The following is a 23048-nucleotide window of genomic DNA, read 5'->3' on the forward strand; positions in this document are numbered from 1 at the left end:
GCTTTTTACCACAAACCAAGATAACTGGGAGAGATGCAGTACAAATAAGCTTAATGAAATAAAATATTCAACCCAGCACCTCCAAAAGTTAATGCTTTCTCTGTTATGGAATTACAAGGGAGACAGTCAGGGGGTCTTACATAGGTAAAAGTTGATCTCCTCTGAGGTTAGAATGATGGCATGGTTTAGGTTGGAAGGGACCTTGAAGATCATCTGGTCCTGCCCCCCTGCCATGGGCAGGGACACCTTCCACTGTCCCAGGCTGCTCCAAGCCCCATCCACCCTGGCCTTGAGCATTGCCAGGGATGAGGCAACCACAGCTTCTCTGTGCCTGTGCCTCACCTCCCTCACAGTCAAGAACTTCTTCCTAATATCCAATCTGAACCTCTGTCAGTTCTGCTTCCTGCTTGTCCTGTCCCTCCATGCCCTTGCAGTAAGTCCCACTCCAGCTCTCCTGGAGCTCCATCAGGCCCTGGAAGGTGCAGTGAGGTCTCCTGGCAGCTTTCTCCTCTCCAGGCTGAACAGCCCTGACTCTCTCAGCCTGTCCCCATAGCAGAGATGCTCCAGTCAGCTTTGTCATCCTCACTCCAACAGATCCATGTCCTTCTTATCTTGGGGGGCCTTGGAGCTGGAGGAGATGCTCCAGGTGGGTCTCACTAGAGTGGAGGTACAGAATCCCCTCCCTCCCCCTGCTGCCTGCCCCATTTTTGGTGCACCCCAGCTGCTCAGCCCCTGCTGCTCCCCTTGCAGTTGTTTGTGCAGCTCCACCTGCAGAGCATTGCCTAGAAAGGGAAGAGCAGGGAGCTCATCAAAGTCTTTTTTTTTTCCATTCAGAACTGATAACTGAGTTTCTAAAAAATCCTAATAAATTGCAAAATTAACCAGAGCTTTGTTCAACCACTTGCACTCATCAGAAGGAGGGAAGCAGAAAGGTGCCAGTGCTGTATGGGAACAGCATGCAATTCCCAGTGTGCTTGTCCTGTGAGCAGATCCCTGCTGCTTTACTTTCCTGCAAACACCTTTAAAAGACTGTTTAGGTCTGGGTTAGCTGGGTTATGTGGCTGGGCTGCTGTGGAGGTGATGCCATTGTGCAGGCTGGGTTTGATGTTATCCCAAAGCTGAAGTGCTCATCTCACCCGGCTTAGGGGAGTGCTTGGTGTGAACCCAGCTCTGATGGCCTTGGGAAGCCTCAGAGGCAGGAAAACTGGTCCCTTGCTTCCCTAGATTTTTAGGGGATCCTGGCAGGAGTTCATGAGTATGTTGTAAAGATAATGAGGCTTTGGTTGATTGTAGCACCACAGAAACATTGCTGCAATGTGTGCTCAAAACAGCAGTTCCAGCAGATACACAGGGCTGAAAATCAAGAATATGTAAATAAAGGGACTTTTGGCAACCAAGAATGAAAATCTCACCCATTGCCGTACACAGATTTAGTACATTTGTCAGCACAGTGATGCCAGGCTGGTTTCCCCAAATACTGCCCAGGAGCTGCTTTTGGGCCCATCTCACCTGGTGACTTGCTGGAAGCTGCTTTGCTCAGCAGGTTGCTCTAGTAGGGAGCTCTGGTGAGTTTTCCCATCTGCTAATGGATTTTTCTGTCTGTACTAGAGCTGGCAAGAGCGTTGTGGGGAAAGCTTTGAAATTACAGCACTGTTTGCGAAGTCCTTCCCTCTGAGACGCCGAGATCGGTTTCTTTGTACTTTTAATGTGGGTTGCTTTTTGTTGGCATCTCTCCGGGGAGAGTCAGCTGGATGTACAGCCTCTGTATTTTCAAGTTCTTTATTGGCAAAGTTTAATCCTCAGGCTATTCTCTAATACTCTCTGGTAGCTAGCTCCATTTTTCACTTAAAGCTGGAAATACAGGAGAAATTTTGGTTTTCAGTGATCTCAGACCCCCTCAGAACTATCCCAAGGTGTGTGAATTGTGTATTTTGTTATCAATTTTGTGATAGGCAGTGTGAGATGCCTGATAAGCGTGTTAAAGCAAGCATCTGTTCCCCCTGCAGGATGATAATAAAGCTTATTTTGAGGGCAGTATCAGCAGCATTCCCATTCCTGTGAAAACACCTTGGGAGTACTATGATTAGTTGTCTGAAGAGGTTTCAGGTAGTAAAGATTTTCTGACACTTGGGGTAGCATATGGCCAAGCACTGAATTTCAAGGTGTTGATTTTGAGCTAGAAAGCTCCAGGTTGGTGGCTTGGCTGGTTGGTGCTCAGAGAATAAGGGCAAAAGTTATTAATGCCTGCACTTTTGTAACCCAGTATCAACAATGTTGATCCAGCTATTCTGGCACACTGCTGCAGGACTTAAATCTCTGCTTTAGTATTCAAATATGCAGTAGCAAATTAGGGGCCTCCATCTCATTCTTGGAAGGGACTTTGGCATGAAGGCTCTTGACCATCACTTGCCTCTCTAGAGGAGTGAGACTCAGAGGTTATTCTCAGCCTAGTGAAAGCTTTTCCTCTTGCCTGGCCTGGGGAGGGAGACCATTGGTGTCACAATTAATGAATTAATTCACTGCTAGCAGGAATTTTGCCTGTGAGGATGCAGGGTAGCACTTTGGCCTGTGAGGATGCAGGTAGTCTTTGATCAGGGTTGTCCTTTTCCAGTGTGGACAGAGTGGCACACTGGTGTGCCCTCCTGTTTGCTCTGGTGGCATGGCAAGGCTTTGAGTCACTTTGTCACTGAGCTGGGTCTGGGTGAAGCAGACTGAGTGTGTGGGGCTCTGCAGAGCTGCTGGGTGGAAGCAGTGGCCAGTGATGCTCAAACCTGTCAGCAGAGGTTTAATTTAAAAATAGCTTTTGATTTTGCTTCTATTTGGAAATTGTTATATTATACTCTTTTTTTGTTCTCCTTTTGTCCTTTTAACTGGCCTCTGAGATGTGACATTTCAAGGGAATTTGCAGTGAGGGTTTTTTTCAAATAAAAAGTAGAAGGCAGCTGCTGACAGTGCCCCTTCCTCCCTGCACGCACACATGGCACGTGGAGCATCCTTTGGCAGCGTGTTTGATGTCCATCCCAACTTTGCACTGAAGACCACAGGAATCTGTTTGTTGACTTTAGTCAGGTGTGTGAATTGTGTATTTTGTTATCAATTTTGTGATAGGCAGTGTGAGATGCCTGATAAGCGTGTTAAAGCAAGCATCTGTTCCCCCTGCAGGATGATAATAAAGCTTATTTTGAGGGCAGTATCAGCAGCATTCCCATTCCTGTGAAAACACCTTGGGAGTACTATGATTAGTTGTCTGAAGAGGTTTCAGGTAGTAAAGATTTTCTGACACTTGGGGTAGCATATGGCAAAGCACTGAATTTCAACGTGTTGATTTTGAGCTAGAAAGCTCCAGGTTGGTGGCTTGGCTGGTTGGTGCTCAGAGAGTAAGGGCAAAAGTTATTAATGCCTGCACTTTTGTAACCCAGTATCAACAATGTTGATCCAGCTATTCTGGCACACTGCTGCAGGACTTAAATCTCTGCTTTAGTATTCAAATATGCAGTAGCAAATTAGGGGCCTCCATCTCATTCTTGGAAGGGACTTTGGCATGAAGGCTCTTGACCATCACTTGCCTCTCTAGAGGAGTGAGACTCAGAGGTTATTCTCAGCCTAGTGAAAGCTTTTCCTCTTGCCTGGCCTGGGGAGGGAGACCATTGGTGTCACAATTAATGAATTAATTCACTGCTAGCAGGAATTTTGCCTGTGAGGATGCAGGGTAGCACTTTGGCCTGTGAGGATGCAGGTAGTCTTTGGTCAGGGTTGTCCTTTTCCAGTGTGGACAGAGTGGCACACTGGTGTGCCCTCCTGTTTGCTCTGGTGGCATGGCAAGGCTTTGAGTCACTTTGTCACTGAGCTGGGTCTGGGTGAAGCAGACTGAGTGTGTGGGGCTCTGCAGAGCTGCTGGGTGGAAGCAGTGGCCAGTGATGCTCAAACCTGTCAGCAGAGGTTTAATTTAAAAATAGCTTTTGATTTTGCTTCTATTTGGAAATTGTTATATTATACTCTTTTTTTGTTCTCCTTTTGTCCTTTTAACTGGCCTCTGAGATGTGACATTTCAAGGGAATTTGCAGTGAGGGTTTTTTTCAAATAAAAAGTAGAAGGCAGCTGCTGACAGTGCCCCTTCCTCCCTGCACGCACACATGGCACGTGGAGCATCCTTTGGCAGCGTGTTTGATGTCCATCCCAACTTTGCACTGAAGACCACAGGAATCTGTTTGTTGACTTTAGTCTTGAGACAGATCACTTCGCTGGTGGCAACTTCATCCCCACTACTCTGCAGCTCAAAAAGAGCTTTTTAAGGCTGCTGCATTTTATGGGTGGGAATATCACAGAGCACCCACTGAGCATGGCTTGGTCTCCCTTCAGATCACGTTGGCTGCATTGCAAGTGAGATGCACACAGGTTTGTGTGTGATGGGGCGTCTTGCATCTTTTCCAAGCTGAAGTCAGAACAAGCCTAAAGACCTCATGCAGATTAATTACTGGTTCTGTGTAGCTGTCTGCATGCACTGTGCCTTGGCGTCTTCCTTGTTTTAGTGGAGGAGCTAATTCGTTGTTTTGCAACTGGCTCCTGAGTGTTTAAAAAGGTATTTGGTTCTGAGATGCCCTGGCATCAGTACAAAGAGCTCCCAGAGTTACTGGGGCAGGATACAGTCTTGACAGCTGGAAATGAGGGTACACAGCTTTGCAATGTTCTGCAGCTTTCTACAGTGCACAGAACCGCTTCTTTCTTTCCTCATCTCTTTTCTTTTTCCTGGCTCCCATCACAGCTGGGTTGGAAGCTGGACCTGGGATGCTTTGGGATGTAGGAGAGGAGGGAACTGCTGGTCATGAGGGAGGGGATATATGGAGTGCCTTCAAGCTTTGAAATTTCAGGCTGCCTGATTTTTTAATAAATTGTCATGGTCAAGGACATAATGAGAGGTCTTGAAATAGACTGGATTTAAGCAGGAAAAAAAACGAGTTTCATTCTGAACCAAAGATCACAGCATCAGAAATTTCCTTCCGTGTGACTTGAGGCTTCATCTGCATCAGAAACTGTGGGAGAGGTGCTGGCTAGGGAGGAGCTGCCCCTCTGAATGGGGATGGTTGGGGCACAGCCCTTTCACTGGGGCTGTGTTTGGAAATGAGCTTTGCACCTGAACTTCCTTCAGAGTTAAACCAGCCTCGTGCTCTGGGTCCTTGCTGAGATTTAGATTTGGTTTACCTGAAGGATGCTGCAAGCTGGTGCATGACAGAAACAGGAGACTGTTAGTGTGGGCTGATTCTGAGGGGCCTGCAGGGGAGTGATACCCATGGCATGACCTGCCTCTATCCTTACTTAACTCAGTCCCTCCAGATGTGCGTTTCCCTGGACACTTACTGTGGAATGGTGGAGCTGCCTGTGGAATTCTCTGCTAAAACTGCCCACACATCTTTCTTTTACCAGAGAGATCAAACCCCTGAGCATCAGCCCTGCAGACATGGCTCCCTGCTTGCTGCAGCCTCCTGCAACCCCTATTAACGCAGATGCTTTATTAGCAAAATACATTCTGGCCCATTTCCTTTCCTGACGATTTCTCTCCTTGCTTAGACCCGCAGCTTTGCCAGCCCAGAGTTGTGCTCACCAATATCCATCTCGCTGTGCTTTTTGCGCTAAACCCTCTTTTGGCCTCATTATCCGTGGCTGCCGTTTGCGCTCAGGCCTCCGCCCGGGGTCATCCACCGGGCATCCTTCATGTGAACAGCGCAGAGTTTACTCCCAGTGACAGTAACCCCCTTGAGTGCTGCTGCCTTCAAACCAGAGCTATCTCTCCCGTTAGCAATGCTGATGAATGAGCAAGAACAAACCAGAAAGTTAAAAGGGACCCTCTGCAAAGCAGGAGTGGAGCCCAGAGCTGCCCGGGCGGAGCAGCGGTGTTTTGTTTTGCGCTGCAGAGGATGAGGGGCTGGGTTGCAATGAGTGGTTTGGTTCATTTTGAATTCTCTGCCTGTGTGTGGTGCTGTGAATTATATCATTTTTGCATCTTGTTGTAAAGTGGCTTTGAGGTACCAGGCATGAATGATGCTAAATACGTTTTGCTGGGGAAAAAAAATTCAACAAACAATTGCGGCAGATTTTTCATCCATCTGCTGCAGCAGTGCACCCCTCATTGCTGGGTCCTCACTGCCCTATCAGGCCACTGCAAAAGGAACTGGTGGCCTTTCCATCCCTACCTGTTGTGTCACCCTTCTAATGAGCCCCCGAGGGCACGGAGCCTGCTTTCAGTAGGTGAAGTTTGCTGCTAACTGCATTATTTTTCCAAAGATTTGTTGAAGCAAGAGCAGGCTGGCTGCAGAAAGCTGTGCTGTTAGCCTACAGCTACTTGGGCAGAGTTATTTCTGTTTAAAAATAAAAAGAAAATAAAAAGCAAGGCAGCTGTTGGCAAATTTTGCAATTCTTTATGCAGGTGTATCTTTGTAACCTAATCAATTTTCACACCCAATTCTTTTCCATGCTACTGACAAAGGTTGAGATGATGCTCTGAGCCAGTGACCTGGAGAGAACCAGCTGGAGAGCTGGGTGGTTACTGAGGAAAACTTGGGGGTGACTGATGTGCTCTAAGTTACGTCTTTCTGAAGCTTATTAACTCCTGGATTGCACATATTGATCTGTATCACTGTAAAATAAACCTTGTGCTGCTGCTCTCCAGAGAGCAGAGTGCAGGTATTTCTGGAGATACCCAACTGCCTGTGCTGATACCTCAGTCATCCATCCTCTGTCTGCTCCCTGAGGGATGGCCCAAAAGCCACGGAGCAGAGGGCACTTGAGGGCAGTGGGGCAGAGGGAGGGGATGCTGGGGTGGCTCTGATGAGCAAAATGTCACCATGAGCTCAGTGCAGATGGACCCAAAAGGGTTTGCCCAGTAAAAAACATCCAGGAAGGTCATCTCTGAGCCTTGCTTCATGCAATTCCCATTGTTTGGAGCCAGAAGGAAATGTAATAACTCCCTGCCTTTAGATTTTGGTGCAAAATGTTTATCTTTTCCATGAGCTGGGGAAATTCCCAGCTTGCAACTTGCAAGGTGAGTGGGGAAAGTAATGACGATAAACAAAAATGCATTACAAGTGTTTAGTCAATTTTTTTTCCCATCTAATGATTCTCCTACCTAATTTTGGAATTGTTGTATATCAGTGTGTTGGAATTCACTTCTCATAATCTAATACTAGTCCTCTGTTTGATGCTGTTAATAAAGGTGTTGTGATAAAGTAGGATTAATTTAATTTCTGTCTGCAAAAGGCTATTGTTGAATGAGTCCCTTTAATACATTAATCAGACATACAGCATTGTAACAAGGTTAAAAGTGCACACCGATTTCCATTATAAAGATATTCTCAATCAGGCAGAAACTAATCTAATGTTGTAAGTCATTCTGTAATTCAATTGTTCTAACCACAGTACATGTAAAAACAAGATGTCTTCCAATAAAGTCTCAAAAAAGCCCTGCAGATATTTATATCTTTATAGAAAAGAATGATTTACATTTTCAATAAGCCTTATTTGTCTTTGGGAAAAAACTTAATTCCTTTATCGAGCAAAAATCTAATGGGAGCCTTTTTACCTTGTTTGCCATGTTTTGGGTATATTATCTTGGTGCTGACCTGTAATTGGATTAGGTTAGGCCTGACTGTCAGGGAGAAAAAATTGCTATGGATCTGGTAGCTTCAAAACTAAGAAAAAATCAACAGAAGTTGTTAAAAAAAAGAAAAAAGAACACAGGGCCCTCCCAAGCCTTTTGTTGGCTTTGAGTGGATTATTTTTACCAGCAGCTAATCTCTGCTGCATGGAACTATTTTTACCATTTTCCCTTAATGATAATTATTATGTTTCTCTTTCAGACTTTCACTGGGGAGGTCCATGGCATGGCCATGGGGAAAGCCTCGTGCCCCCTTGCCAGGAGCTGCATAACGTGTGAGGTTGTTCTGAGCTTTGCTAGAAAACAAATGCTTATAATTTTTCTACTGAAGAGATTCAGTAACTTCACTGTTGAAATTATTTTGAGAGTTTTGTTGGCTCCAGCCTTGTTGTCTTAGCAGAGACTGGTGTTTGGAAAGAGAAAGGTGGATGGAGGGAGAAAAAAGTTGCTGCTGGGCAGATTATTTTTGTCTGAAGGTTAAAATAAGTAGGGTGATGTTAGTAAGGGATGGTGAGTGGGGAGGAATGGGGAGTGCCAAACCCTTTGGGGTAGGAAGGGTTTCCATTCACCATAGGAAGGGAGAAGGGCATTGTATAGCAAAAAATACTTGGAGGTGTAAAAAACCTTTGGGATGGTTTCAGTATGAGTGTTTATTGAAATATAAATCTGAAAAGCTGTGTGTACCTGTGAGCGTGGTCTGTGCAGGCTGCAAAACAGGCATTGCCTTTTACCTGCTTGTTTTGATATCACCAGTTACAGCAGATTTAGTGGTAAGCCCCGTGTGCTCTATTTTAAATAAATATTACACTTGCTATTGGATTGCTGAAAGAGAGAGAGAACTAATTAAGGAGATGGGATATCATCTGTAAATTTTTCTTCCCTGAGATTTTATGAGCGGTAATTTGAAAAGAGCCATATTAAAGTCATTCAGGAACAAGTTAATGCTGCGTTTCTGAGAATATTGCCCTTCTACTCAAAGATTATATTAAAGAATAAACAGTGTACAGTAGCTAATTGCTAGCTGACACATTATAATGGCTTTATACTGCCAAAATTGAATCGGTCTGGTTTAAGGGGGAAAAAAAAGGGAAAAGTAATGCAGTAACTTTTTAATTATTTAACAAAGTATTTCTCAAAGAATAATTGAATCTGGGCTCATGGCTGCAGGGGGGAAGAGAGGCTGGTAGGTATTGACCACATTTGCAACCCAGCTGACATGGCTGCTGTTAAATACCCTGTTACAGGCTCTGACTCTGGCTTGTGTTCCAGACTGATGGCAGGTATCTGTTTTTCCTCTCTAAATTAGGCTGCTAGGAATTTATTTCTCTGGGATTGTTCCTTTCTGTAGTGCCGTAGGCACAAACACGGTGCAACATTAAAACCCACAGAAATCTCCCAAGGAAACCGATTAACCCATGGAAGGAAAATAACAAGCACGTGGTGATTGCCTGGAGCTCTCCTGCTGCCTGGCTTTGCCCAGTGAGGGTTTTTTTAAGATCTTGGTAAAAACTGGTGATCCCTCAAGCCCATTCCTTGTTTCCCAGCCTGTTGTGATGGGGTAGATTTAATTGCCTGCAATAGGAGGGTCTTCTAGGGACCCATAGCAGCAGTTGTGTGTTAGAGCATGCAGAGAGTGCAATTGTATAATTAAACTGTATTTGGCATCCTTGGCAGAAGTGGGCTCTGCTGCCTTGAGTCCTAATTTTCTGTCAGGTTAGATGAGTCAGTGCTAATGTTGAAATCAGCTGTTTGAATTTGGAGCATCTTCAGCTTCCTTGGGGAATCAGTCCCAGGGGCAGAGCAGCAGCTTGGGTCAGGAGCAGCCGTGTCCCCCTCTGCTGTGCTGCCTCCTCAGCCATGGAGCTCCTTGGGGATGTGGGGTTCCACCAGGACATGGACTCTGGGTACTGCCACCTTCTGCTCCTGAACCTGGCTTTAGTGAGTCTAATGTGTTCTGGGTATCTCTGGATTTTGCTTCATCTTCCCTTTTGCTCTGCTATAACCTTCCAGGCAAGGCTGGCTTCTCCTTCCAAGAATAAAATCTTAGTTTGGTTGTCTAAGAAATATCAGATTGCGCAAATCTAAGTTAAAACCATAATGCTGCAGGGCCCTGTTCCAGGAAATGTCTGCACATAGGAAAACTGCTTAAGTGTGTGCCAAAAATTAAGCAAATGCTTTTTTCTTGATTCTCCCAGTTGGTTGGCTGGGTTGGGTCTGAGCCCTGGCTGGGGCTACAGCTGTATGCCCTGTGGTTTGCTGCTGAGGTCCAACCATCCAAACTGAAATACCAAATTCTGTGTCAAATATGGAATTAACAAAATGCTGCAGAGAAAGGCTGACTTGAGAAGTTGTGCCTTAATTATATGTCATGGATTATAAAGACAGAAGGAACAACTGTGATCATTTAGTCCGACTTCCTCTCTACCTATAAATAACAATAAACAGGCTTTTGCTGAAACACAAAGCTGCTTTCTTTGGTGGATTAAACACTCCATGCTGGGGACGCCAGAGAGAAGAAACATCTTGTTTGCATTAGTTTATGTAGGTTTGAAAGGGCTCGACTCAAGCTGAGGTCACGGTTCCTTTGAGAGAAAGGGCATCCTGTGCTGGGAGAAGGTGGGTCAGTGCAAGGGTTGGGACGTGGTGGGACACTGTGGAGCTGCCTTGTGTGCTGCAGCACTTGTGTGGTGCATTGGCCATCACATCCCGCTGGGGACAGGGTGGTGTGTCCCACCAGGAGCAGTGATTGGAGCTGCAGGGTTGTCTCTTTCCAATTTAAGGCATGTGAACCCTGACACAGCACAGGGATGTGCAGGTGGAAACCCTGCAGCTTCAGCAGTTGGCACCAAGGATTGAAATCCATAAAAAGTCTCTTGTGCTCCCCACTGCTCTGCTGAGCTGGTGCACCCTCACCCTTGTGCAGTCTCTGGGGCAGAGTGATGGTGTAACCATGCTGTGTGTCAGACCTGCCAGCTGCTCTGTCACCTCTGTCACATCAACACAGGTGGCTGTGTGTGGAGCCCATCCTGCTCCTTGCCCTGAGAACCAGTCCCACCAGTCCTCTAGGGCCCTGTGTTTCTGCTGTGACAATGACCTTCTGCAAAGTATTTTGTGATCCTCTATATGAAGCATGGCAGTCAGGATTTAGAACTAGAGGATCTTTAAGGTCCCTTCCAACCCAAACCATTCTAGGAAAAACTAATTTATATTCACTTTGAAAAATGCCTCTGTGGCTCTGTAGCAGCTTGAAGGAGCTGGTCTTCAAGCCAGGTGGTGATGGCCTTCAGCACAACCTGGTCTGGTGGCCGCAGGGGTCCCTGGGTGTTTGTAGCCCGTGTCTGCAGCATGTGTTGGGCGTCACCGCGGGCACTGGTGTGACAGGCACTCTGTTATTTTAAGCATTAGTGTTTGTGTGCATTTTACACATTATAGTGTTGCATTATTTAAGGGTGATGCATTATTAAACATTCTCCTCGGCATGGAGAGTAGGTCACTTCCTCTGATTCCTGTCTCTGCATGAGTGAGTTAGGATGCTGTCTCTTATGTAATCCCTGCAGTCTGAATAATGGAGATCGTAATACTATAGAGCTGATTAATAACATTTAGTACTCCATTAATGAGGGATTTTGTTGGAGTGTTCATTGAAGACATCTGTGTTACCATACTCAGTTTGTTCTTTCTGCTCGAGTGCCTGGAACCAGAAGAACAATCATTACTTAGTTAATAATGATGTGCTTCCTAAGATAAAGGCTTGTAAATTCATTTTTATGCCCATAATCACATTTTTCTGCTGTGAGAAGAGTGGGGGAGCTGGGAATTGTCTCCTTCCCATATTCCTGACAAAATGTATCTAATGATTAGAAGCATATAATAAGAGTGTTTGTCCTAGCCAAATGTTTCTGCACTCCTGTTAATCAGCGTTGGTTTGAGAGCGCGGCGCCGTTTGTGGAAGGCGATGCAATCACTGGGGCAGTGTGGCAGATTTAAATCAGTAATAAAAGCCCTGGGGAAATTAACAAGACAAAACATTAACCACAGACTAAACATTAACATATATTAGCATTTTTATTACACCTGTAGAAATGGTAAATGTGCTTGGTTACTACTATTAAAAAGTTTATGTTCTATCCCACATCATCGCAATGTATATTTTTGGTTTAAGCCCTTTAGAATTTAATTAAGCGGAATTCTGTAGCAGCACTTGAGTAATAGACTTCAGGTTCACTTTTATGGTGACTTTGAAGATAAACGGGGCACAAATGCGATCTTTATAATGCTAATAAGACTTGTGATGTGTAGTGGAGCAGGTTGTTAAAAGGAATTGGGGAAGAGGCACCAATTCAAGCTGCTGCCTTACTGAGGCTTTCAGCCTCGCTGGTCATCAAACTGGGCTCCATCACTGAAGGATGCTCAGGGTTTAGTGGGCATTAGTTTGTTTCTCCAAAGACAGCATGTCTGTGGTCTCTTGATGTTCTGTGCATTCTGTAGCAAATCACTCTTTCAGAAGCTGTATTCAAATCAATTATAATAGTTAATCTCTTTTCAGTTTGATGTGTGGCTTCTCCCAAAGGAAACCCACGAATAAGTACAAAATGACTTATGTGAACTCCAGAGAGCAAAAGAGATTGTGGGAGGAAATCTTCAGAAATGAGGCCATCCCCTTGAGGGGAAAAAATACTGTGTCTTCCTGGAGAATGAATCTATAAGCAGAAGAATTCATAGAAAAGACAAATGGAAACTCCATGTAAAGTTTAAGCAAAGGTCAAATACAGCCAACTCTCCTTTGGAGCAGAGTGGAGCTCCTGGGCTGAATGAGAAGTGGCAGCAGCAGGTATCCAGCAGTGTCTAATGCAATCCCTTCTTCTCCAAGGAGAAGCTGATTAGCTACTTTTTTTTGTCTTTTTTTTTTCCTCTTCTAAATCATCTAAAAAATTACCTTTAAAATGTTCTTACTCTTAAAAGCAAAGCTCAGATTGGCACTGAGGATCCCAGTGTGCTGCTTTCCAATCCTTTCACCCCTGGATTTCCTTGCTGATGTGCAAGATAAGATGTTTTTGCCCCATGTGGCCACGCTGCCTTGTGCCTTGGCAGCAGAGTCTTGGGTTCTGAGTTGTTGGAATGGCTCCTGAGGTATTAAAAAGTCTTTTTTCCCAGCCCCGCACTTGAAGAAGAAGATGGGATTCCTTGGCTCTGGTTTTCAAGGTTGTTTATTTTCTCTTATCTAATAGATTGTCTTTCTGACCTGCTGAGATCTGTCCAGCCGGTCGGGTTGTGGCACAGTCCCAGCCCTTGGGGTGGTGTTATCTTCTTATACTAAAAACTACTTGTACTTTATTTACAATAATTTTCCAATACCTATCACCTATGTTAGACAGTCTGTCTCTACTCTAAACCAATCCAGAAGTGCCACCATCACAGCAGAAGATGGAGGACAAGAAGGAGAAGGAGAAAGACAGAACATGCCCAGATTCCTCCATCTTACCTCTTGAATCCCCATTCTAAAAACCCCAAAATTCTACTTTTCCCCCCGGTGGTAAATTCACTATCATGCTATTCAAACCCTTGTGGCTTGTAACTCTTCACACAAAGTTGGTAATTGTTTCCATGGATTAAAATCCAAGGCACAGGTGTCTTTGACTCCGTGCCAAGGTCTCTGAGCCCCCTGCCAGGGTCTTGAATCCTCCAGGGCAGTCAGAGGAATGTCCTGGGTTCCAACAGCAGAGCAGGTTCATCAGGAGCCTCAGTGGTGTCAGGGATGCCATCCTGCCATAGCCAGGCTGGAGCTGCCCTCCATCAGCTGCACGGGGGCTGTGATGCTTTGCACACAACCTGCTGCTGTGGTCACTCTTTCTTTGATAATTAACCCCAGTAATCCCAGTTTCCTGGGCTGGCAGGTATCCACGGGGATCAGTGCTGTGCTTTACACCCATGCATCAGCTCAGCTGTAGCAAATCTGGTCCCTGCAGTCCTCAGGCACCTCTTATCTTAAATTAATGGGGAAGCCTTACAGTGGGCCGCTGGTGCTGCTCCATTAGCCTTGTCCCTGTGCTCCTCTCAGCTCAGTGTTCCCCCAAAAGCTGAGCCATCACAGCTGCAGCCCCCGGGGTGTTGGGAGCAGCTGCTGTCCCTGGGCCCCTGCCCAGCCCGGCTCTGGTACCTCCTGGGGCTGCAGTAAAGAACTGGAGCACGGGTTGTGGTTTCCTCAGAAGGCAAAGTGTTCCCCTCGTGGCCTGGGTCACACTCCTCATGGAGGAGGCTAATTAAATCGGGTAATTAGTGAGTTTGTTAATGAGCTGGGGCAGGGTAGTTTTGCTTGGGCTGTTGCAGTGCCGGTGGCTTGGGGGGTTTGTAAAAGCTCAGGGCTTTGGGAAGGTTTTTCTTGCCTGGTGTCCTTGGCAGATAAAGTCCAACTCCTGTTGCCTAAAAAACACTCTGGCATTTACTTAGTCATTTTTTTGTGTCTTAATGTGTCAAACTTCAGCCTATTCTGCATTAAGGCAGAGCTCTTGCGCTGACTATCCTTTAGATAAGGGCTGGTGTATATTTACCATCCCCCTGGTGGGGAGGAGAAGAGCCAGAGGTTCTATTCTGTCATTTTGCTTTGAATTTCACGTTTATATCGTTGTGTTGGAAGGAAACCGCTTGTTAAACTCTGTTGCTTGATACAAAGTTGGCAACTGGATTAGAGATGCTCCCTTCCTTTTGCTCTCCCTCTTGCAGACACACCACAGTGCCGGGGAGCTGTCTGTCCTTGCTCCTGCCAGAGCAAGCAATCCCTGGAGAGCTGAATCATCACACTTGTTTCTCCTCAAGGTCTGAGCTTGTATCTATCCCTTCTCTGACTGCCCTATAGTGGCATTTTTCTTTTCTTTTTGGAGCCTGCTTCAAAATGGCAATGGTTAGGAAGAGACTGGGAAGCTGTGTTCATGTGTTCCTGAGCCTGCAGTGTGGACACAAAACGAGGGAAAGATTGAAACAGGATTTCTGAGCTGTTGTCCTAGGACTGCTTGTGGCCCAGCAGACTTTGGCAGATGGTTTGTGAAATCCTTCCCTCCCCCAAAAAGTACACACGATGCTGCCCCTGCAAATGAGCAGGCAGTCTGTTACTTCTACTTTCACTCACTTTATTTTAAAGTTCAAGTCTCAGCCGGTTACTTGTTTGACTAAAGGGTGACAGCTACTTCACTGTGACTTCACAAGATGGGCTGCAAGGTTGGGCTTTTTTCCTGAGAAGGTTAGTTAGTGCTTGAATAAATAAATAAGTAAAAATTTGGTGGAAAGTTTAAGCAGTGCATCCTTCTGTCTGCAAAGATTTCATCTGCTGTCCTATGTCACAACTAACACAATCCTGTTTGTGGTTTCATCCCACACAGGAGGGATGGCTGGACTGGGTGATCAGTGATTTGGCTTGATGATCAACCACTGAACTGGATGATTGTAGAATTCTTTTCCAGCCTTATTCAATGAATCTTGGAGCCTTGGTACCCAGGTGCAGTGTGGGGCTGTGAGGATGCAGCTGAGCTGCAGCTCCTGAGCAGGACTTGGGAGCAGAGGGGCTGAGCTCCCTCCAGTGCTGGGTGGCAGATGAAGCATCCCCACCTTGCTGGGTCCCCTTGCTGTTTGAAGCAGGCTCTCGGGTGCTGCCATTGTTCACGCTGTCACTCCGACCCTCCCCTCCCATTCAGTGCCTCTGCGTCCTTGGGAAAAACCTTGATCCTGGACTTGCTCTTCTCTCAGGGTTGGATAGGTTTTGCCAGCTGAAAACTGGGCTTTGGAAAGGGATTTGGGGGGATTTTCACAAGCTGGGAAGAATCAAAGGGAGTCATCACAACAGCAGCTTCAAGTGTCCAACCTTTTCCCACTTCTCCACTTTATATGTCCATTCAGAGCCTGGGTGCAGTGATGCTGCTTTGTGGCACTGCTTCCTCTGTACCCCCTGTCCTGGAGCTTTTGTGTATCTTGTGTTTCCCTGGAGGAGGTCTCATGGCAGGTCTCATCTCTGACTTGGGCCGAGGAAAAGCCCACAGAGACCCCTGAGCATCCTGGCACTGTCCTGCTGCTCTGCCCTTTGCAGGGACAGTGGCACCAGCCAGTATAGAGAGGGCTTGGGACATCTCCCATTCCACAGTGGGGGGGGTCTCAGATCCCAAATGCCCTTCTCCAGGTCTCCTGCTGTCCTGTGATTTCCTCCTATTCCTGTCTGCTTGCATCAGGGGACCTGTAAATGTTATGAGAAAGATCAATGCTAACAGAAATCCCAAAAGGCAAAGAAAATAGCCCAAAATGTGATCCATTTTGTGAATCCCTCCCTCCCTCTGTTTTTGAAGCCTGCCAAGTGATTTAGAGAGGGCAGTAGGGCTGGTTACATTCTTGTGCAAAACTTGGTTTTTGGCAAGGCAGAGAGGAGGCACAGCCAAGGGAGGGCACAAGAGGAAAATCCAGGTAAGATGCTGCAGAAACTGCTCCCCTGGCAGCTGCAGGAGCAACTGCTTTGGCAGAGGAAACTGCAGGTGCTGAGGGACTGGTGGCAGCATCTCGTCCCACCATGATGAGAACAGAAACTGCAGAGCCCAGCTCCCAGGAGGTTTCTGTTTTACTCTTTGTTGTACGGCAGCCTGAGCAAACAAACTCTGCTGCTCTTGATAATGAAAGAGGTGACATTACTAATTTATTTGCCCACCCAAATGTAGGATGTAATAGAACAGAATTAATCTCCTCTCTTTACACATCAGATGCTTGTAGCTTTGGGTGGCAGGCATGCTTTTAACCTCTGGTGTGCAGCTCCCTGGCATTGCCTTGATTCGATGTGGTGTGACGATAAATGAGGTGCTGCAAGGAATGGGCATTTCATGGGTGGGTGGGTGGTCCATGCCTGATGTGGGTGCTGGGATGAGGCTCAGAGGAAGTGAGGGTGGTGTTGGCTGTGGTGCTTTCATGGTCCCAGCAATCAGCCAAGCTCCTTTCACAGGCCAGCGTGGATGAGTCCTGCAAGAGCAGCACAGGGTGGATCAAAAGGAGCTTTGACAGTAGCAGTGGTGGCACAGGGGGACAGATGTGCTTTGGCAGTGTCCCAGGGAAGGAAATGGTGGCAAACCCACCCACAGCAGGGACTGCATAGTGGCCACTGCTGGGTGAGTCTCGGGACAGTGGCCATGCAAGGGAGCTTGAACGAGGCGCTTTGGATTCCTTCCCTCGATGCTGCAGGCAGTTCCCAAATAATCTGTATGCTAATGAGCTAATTTGTGCCATTAGCAGGGCCCTGTTAATCAGGGCCTCCCACAACATGGCTGGGCTGTGGCCCCAGTGCTTGCTGTATTTTAGGCTCTGGGTTTTTTAATTAGTAGTGATGTGTATGGTCATCCCTGGGCACCTGCAGTGCAGTCTGTGCAGATGCTGAGCTACCTCAAGGTGCAGAACCAGGGATTTTCCTTCAGAAGTGAGGTGTTTCCTAAAAGTCTGAATAGAGAGCTAGAGTGCAGCAGAGTCTGGAGATGCTGTGGTGTTCAGGAAGGAGCAGGGAACATCTCAAGCCCCTTCCTGCCAGCCTAAGTTTAACTTGACACAGGAAGATTTGCCTCTCACACCTGCAGCTCAGGGTTTTGATAGCCACAGGGGCACTTCAGTGCCCCAGTATTTTGCCTGAAGCTTCCTGCATTCCTTCCCAGGGGATGAGTATTTATACAAAAGCCAGGTTGTAACCTTAGGACAGAATTTTGCTTTCAGGTGCTTGCTGAACTATGAGCAAGATGGGGATGACAGGACAATATCAGCTCATGTGCAGGTGCCAGTGTGCATCTCAGCTGATGCCTGCAGTCCCAGCACTTCTCTCACTGCTGTGTTTGTGTTTCCAGATCAGCAGGATGTGTGGCCACGCTCAGCAGAGGCAGACTCGATCAGCTCATTATCCTGAGGACCTTTTCATTGACAGGAAAGTCCTGAGAGTGACTCACGTGGAGCAAGAAGAAACCTTGTCGAGCAGGAGGAGGTGAGAATGCTCAGGCTGAGCGTGGTGCCTGCTGGATGGGCTGCAGGAGCAGCCACCAGATGGAATGGCCCTGTGGAAGCAGATGGAAAAGCTCCTTATTTCCCTTACCCATAAATCTGGCTCTGAGCATCAGAGCTGCTCTGTGGCAGGCTCTGAAGTGCAATGAGGGGTCCACATGGGTTTTCTCACCTAGTGCACCCAGGTTAATACACCAAATGCCTGGTCTGGATTTCTTGGGTGCTGCTATAGAATCTGAAATACTCACAGGTGTAGTTATAGATAGAAATGGTCACTCCATCCTGAATTGTAATGTGTTACAGCATGTGTAGGTAAGAGGAATGCATTTCATGCTTTTTGTGTAGTGTTTTATGGTAGTTCAGAGATGTTAGCAGCCTTTTACTGAATATTTTCAAAGGAAGCAGGTGCCTCCACTGCTGGCACTGCACCCTGTGCTTCCTTCCCTATGTAAGTAAAAGCTGTAATTAAGTGGGCTCACAGTGATGTGTCAGGGAGCAGCATCTCCCCTCTGGATCTGAAAACACACCCAGGGATACGCAGTGCCTTTACTTCTCTCTTGAATAAAAGAAAAATCCCTGTGGAAGTGAAACAAGCAAGCTGGGCAATTTTTGAAGCTGGCAGTAGACTAAGTTGGGTGGATTTCTCTCTGAAGACTAACAGGGCCACATTCTTGACCCTGTTCCCATGAGATACAGCACCAGAGCTTGCATTCCTCCCTTGTCTCAACACGTCGAGGTTACACAGCCCAGGCTCTGACAGAGATGTCCTTTGAAGACTCTGAAGGCTCATGAAATCTGCTGAGATGAATTGCATGGGTTCATGCTGCAGATATGGAGGGGTTCCTCCCTGCCCTGCAGGGACCTCTGCTCCCCAGGAACGTTTCCTTCTGCCTGCTCTCCCGGCTCTGCTGGGGTTTGTGGCACAAGGCAGTGCCTAGGATGTGGGGACCTGAGTGCCATGGGCACTGAGGCTTCTGCTTGGGGTTTGCCATAACGTGTGATCCAGGTCTCACCTCATTTTGGCTTTCCAGGTGGTGTTGGTTGGATCTCCCCCTGCTGTTAGTGCAGGAGATGGATGTAGGAGGTGGTTCTCACAGGAGGTGACTGCCTGAAGCATCCCTTGGATTGTGCAGGGGCTGTAGGCTGAATTCCCACCCTTTGGAGGGGCTTTGGCTCATCAGACAGACCCGTTCATTTGCCTGGGCAGTGACAGACGGGTCGGTGCATGGTCAGAGGCAGGGACCCCCTTGCTGCCCGGCTGTCCCTGCGGGCTGTGCCAGCCCCCCACGGCAGGAACGGGCTCCGAGGCAGGGAAAAGGCAGCGCAGAGCACAGCCCACAGCCTTCCTTGTGCTGGTGTCGCCTGCCCCCAGCTGGCTGTCGCGGGCTCTGGCTGGAGAGGGAGCCCCGCGGCATCCAAAGCCAGGAGGGATGAGGGAGCTGGACCCCCCCTGCACACCAAACTGCCTTAGGCTGCAGGGCAGCTCCCCAGAGCTGGCAGGGCAGGGATAACCCCCTGTACAGCAGCCGGGGGATGCCCCAGAGTGCTCCCTGCTCCGGGTGCTAATTCCTCATCATTCCTCCCAGGGAGCAAGGAGGTGAGCAAAACCCCCTTGCCAAAGGGGTAAATGTGCTGACACCAAACAAGGCAACTGTGAGGCCAAACCTTACTGCCTCCATTCCCTGCTATTCATGTTATCTTAATTTTGGTGCTATTTGCCTAATTATATCTGCTACTGTTCCCTGGTGACAGCTGCTGAGTGTCCCTGAGGGATCAGATCTAGACTGGGGGGATGTCACATCTCACTCCAGAGCCTCTGTCACCTCTCTGGAAACATCAAGGATCCCATGGTCAGCCTGTATTCTGCCCTCTGGACCACTGCAGGTGACCAGCTGGAGATCCTTGTTGCTGGGAAGGGAGGGCACAGGCTTGGGATGTAGCCTGATTCACATCCCCTCTGTTGGTGCAAGCACTGCTCCTGCAGCTCCTCCTGCCTTCCTGCAGCAGAGCCATTTTGATGGTGTAACCTGCCCCTTTGAATGCAGACTGTGACCCCATGGCCAGCCCAGTGCATCCCTTGAAATCATGTTCTTTTGGTGGTGCAGCGTGAAACACAGTCCTAGCCATGTGTCCAGGTCTGTGCTGAGAATGTCAGCTCTGGTCTGCCACCAGAAATGCCACCTGCCCTGGCAGCAGTGCTGGATGGCCAATGGCAGCCAGAGGAAGCCCTGAAGGGCCTCTGTTGCCTTCTGTAGAGCAGAGGGGACACTAAAGCTTGAGCCCTTGCTGCTCAGATACCCCATGGATATATGGCCTGAGCCAGTGGCACCTTTCCTTAGGTGCTGTGAGAGTGCAGAGACTGTGCCTGACTTTTGCCTGGTGCAAAGTCGGGCTGAGCTTCTGCTGCCCCCACATCCCTCCCCATCACCAACAGTTTTGCCCTGGGAAACGTGGGCTCAGCCTTTGACTGAATAACATCAAGGAAAAACAGAAAGAGCAACTGATGCTTTTTGGTTTGTTTGCACCTAGCTGCTTTAATGTTGTGTTTGTGTGACTACCTTCACTGGTTAAAATGCACCAACCCCATCTTCTCTTCTTCTTTTAACTGAGCACCCTTTTCTCTCCCTTTCTTCCAGGGAGCTGATTGCAAAGCTGAAGTCCCACAGCAGTTTTTACAGCAGCTTGCCAGAGTACATCTGCAGCCACAGCTCTGCTGTTCACAATGACACCCTTTGCTGGAACGGACAAGAAGTCGTGGACAGGTGAATCTCATCTCCCTTGCCCTCCTTCTCCTCCCTTGCCCTCCTTCTCCTCCATCCTGCTCATCTTTTGTTAACCAGGCACAGGAGCAGTCTGAACAGGGCATGCCTTGCTCCCTCAGGGTCTCTGTGCAGAGCAAGGGTCCAGCTGTGCTGCAGCTCACAGGGATGTGTGAGGTCTGCACAGACACAAGTGGTTGTGTGCTGCCCTCCACTGAAATTTCTGCATAGTGAAAACTCTGCATCCATGGTGGGATTTGGTCAGGGTGAGCAGAGGCAGGAGAGCAGCAGCAGTTGGACACTGCTCCCATGGGAGAGTGCCCCACACTGCTCTGGAGCAGCAGCAAGGGCATTGTCCCCATGCACTGCAGGGGCTGGGGATGTCTCCAGCCAGGCTTGGTGCCCCGATAGCAGGACAGCGTGGTTGGCATCCCCTGCCCCACCCAGGGAGGGCCAAGGAAGGCTCCCTTGTTGGATTTCTCCTTGCTGTGGCTCTCAGCTGGAGGAGGTGAGGACCACTGAACGCTGGTGGTGCCACTGCTGCCCTCTGACCGAGTCCTGGCTGTCCTCTCTGCATGGAGCCATTCCCACCAAGGTCCAGCTTGTGCTGTGGCTGCTTTGCCCTGCCCCACTCACCATTTCAGAGGATATACTGGTGGAAATTGAGGTTAACAGAGGCAGGCAATGCAGGATTCATACCATAAAGAGGAAGGAAGTGTTAATAGAAATGGAGATTTTTCTTGTAAAAATGCCCCTTGGGAATGTTAAATAATGTGGAAATAGAACTTGGAAATGTTTTTTTATAATTATACATAAATCTCCTCTAATCACCCTACTTTGCAAAGCATCCTTTGCTTTAAGTAGTTTGCATAAGGGAAGAAATATAAATAAGATCAGGAAGTGGTGAAATGTTGAGCTATTAATTATGACTTCTTGATCAGTAACTTTAGGTGGTAATTAGCCTGTACTTGCAATACTGACCTGAAACACTGAATAGACCAAAATAGCATCAAACTCTATTAAAAAAAAAATTACTCAACATCTAAGATCACAGGCTCAGTAAAATGTACTTAGGTTGCCCAAGGAGAAATGTGTCCTCTATTGGTACTTATTTCTGGAAAATCTTGGGTTTCCATGCCTGAGACATTCAATTAGAAAGAAAAAGATTATTTCAGTATTATCTCACTGATTGTTAATTAAAGCTTCTAAAGCAGGGCTATAAACACTGCAGCTCTGGAGAGGGGGGGCTGGGGTGAGGTCTTGGCTTACAACAATTCCCTGGGGTCACAGCCAGTGGCCTTGGTCTGGATCCTGTGGTCTGGATCCTGCTGATGTCACAGCTGGGGGAGGTGGTGGCAGTGGAAGGGTGTTGAGTCCAAATCCTCCTGCAAATGTAAGTTTAGAGCTATTTGCAGATCCAGCATGACTTCAGGTGATAGATGGCCTTCAGCTTTCTGCTAAGAGTACCAGGGGACCATCATGGGCACAGTATGGCACATCCTGTAGGTGCCATGGCATGCAGGGAGCAAGGCAAGGAGAGGATAAAGTCTGTGTGTATGAAGGGGGCACCAAGATTTTAGCCTTTGGCTGCTGAGTTAAGGAATAAATCCTCTACTGTGCCTTTCCACTCCTCTCCTTGCCCCCTCTGATCTGTTGCACAGATGTCACCATCTCTGCCAGCTCCTATGAAATATTAGAAACAGTTCCCTTACAGATATTAGAGATTTTTGCTGTGAGCAGGGAGACCTCAGCTAAATAAAGCTGAGCTAAGATAATGGTCAAGGGTGCTCTTCTCCCAGGACCCACTTGCAGAATGTTTCAAATAGAAAGATGCAGTTAAAATGTAGTTAAAATGATCTCTACTGGCTGCTTCGTGTGCTTTGATTTCCCAGCTTGGCATCTCTCTCAGAGTGTCTGGGAGGATTCCTGAAAATCAGGAGCATGTGAGGTAACAGTGCTGGAGTACCCCAAGCTGCCAGTTCCTTTATTTCAGTGTTTTCCCCAAGAGGGAGCCAAGCATCTGTTCATGGTGTAGCAGCTCTTACTCGAGCTATTCTGAGAATGTGTGTTATGTACTGGAGGAATTCTCTTCTTCTGCTGGGCTGGTGTGTGTCTGTTGGTGATCAGACTCCATCTTGCCACTTTTTGCAAGAAATTTGGTGTGGTTTGAATACCTAGTGTTAATTCCAGGGTGCTGTCCTGGTGCTTGTCCTGCATATGTGGTGGCTGCCAGGAAAAAGGATGGAGGAGACATGGTGGGGTGGTTCCTGTGGCTGGAGTGTTGGCATGGAAGGGCACAGGCTCTGTGAAAGGACAAGCAGGGGAGCCAAGGATGGGGTGTTTATGCCCAGCTGGAGTGCCTGGGGTTCCACCTGGGGATGGATGAGGAGCTGACCAAGGGCTTTGGGGTCAGGATTAAAGGGAGGGCAGAGACAGGTGATGTTATAGTCTTGCTCTGCTTCAGGCCACCCCACCTGGAATACTGGGTGGATCAGACCCTTTATAGACAGACAGGAGCAGCCTCACCTTCAGAAGCCCTGGTCCCCATGAGTGACTTCAGCCCTGGTCTCTGTTGGAGGGACAGCACAGCAGGGCATAAGCAATCCCTGGGTTCCTGGATATAAACTAGAAAGCTCCTG

At 47.6% G+C, this 23048-nt stretch overlaps 1 protein-coding gene across 1 annotated transcript in view; it reads left to right on the forward strand.

Annotated features, from left to right (window-relative positions):
- The window catches only part of GPC3 (glypican 3), a gene marked incomplete at its 5' end in the record, with an annotated part of 133846 nt that overhangs the window by 60967 nt on the left and 49831 nt on the right, over positions 1 to 23048 (forward strand). The window contains 2 exons of the mRNA XM_005429706.2: positions 17500 to 17633; positions 20287 to 20412. Of these exons, the coding sequence (XP_005429763.2) occupies positions 17500 to 17633; positions 20287 to 20412 (260 nt within the window). The remainder of the gene's footprint in view (positions 1 to 17499; positions 17634 to 20286; positions 20413 to 23048) is intronic.

This window comes from Geospiza fortis, unplaced genomic scaffold (assembly GCF_000277835.1).
Source record: "Geospiza fortis unplaced genomic scaffold, GeoFor_1.0 scaffold47, whole genome shotgun sequence".
In the NCBI taxonomy this organism is placed as follows: domain Eukaryota; kingdom Metazoa; phylum Chordata; class Aves; order Passeriformes; family Thraupidae; genus Geospiza; species Geospiza fortis.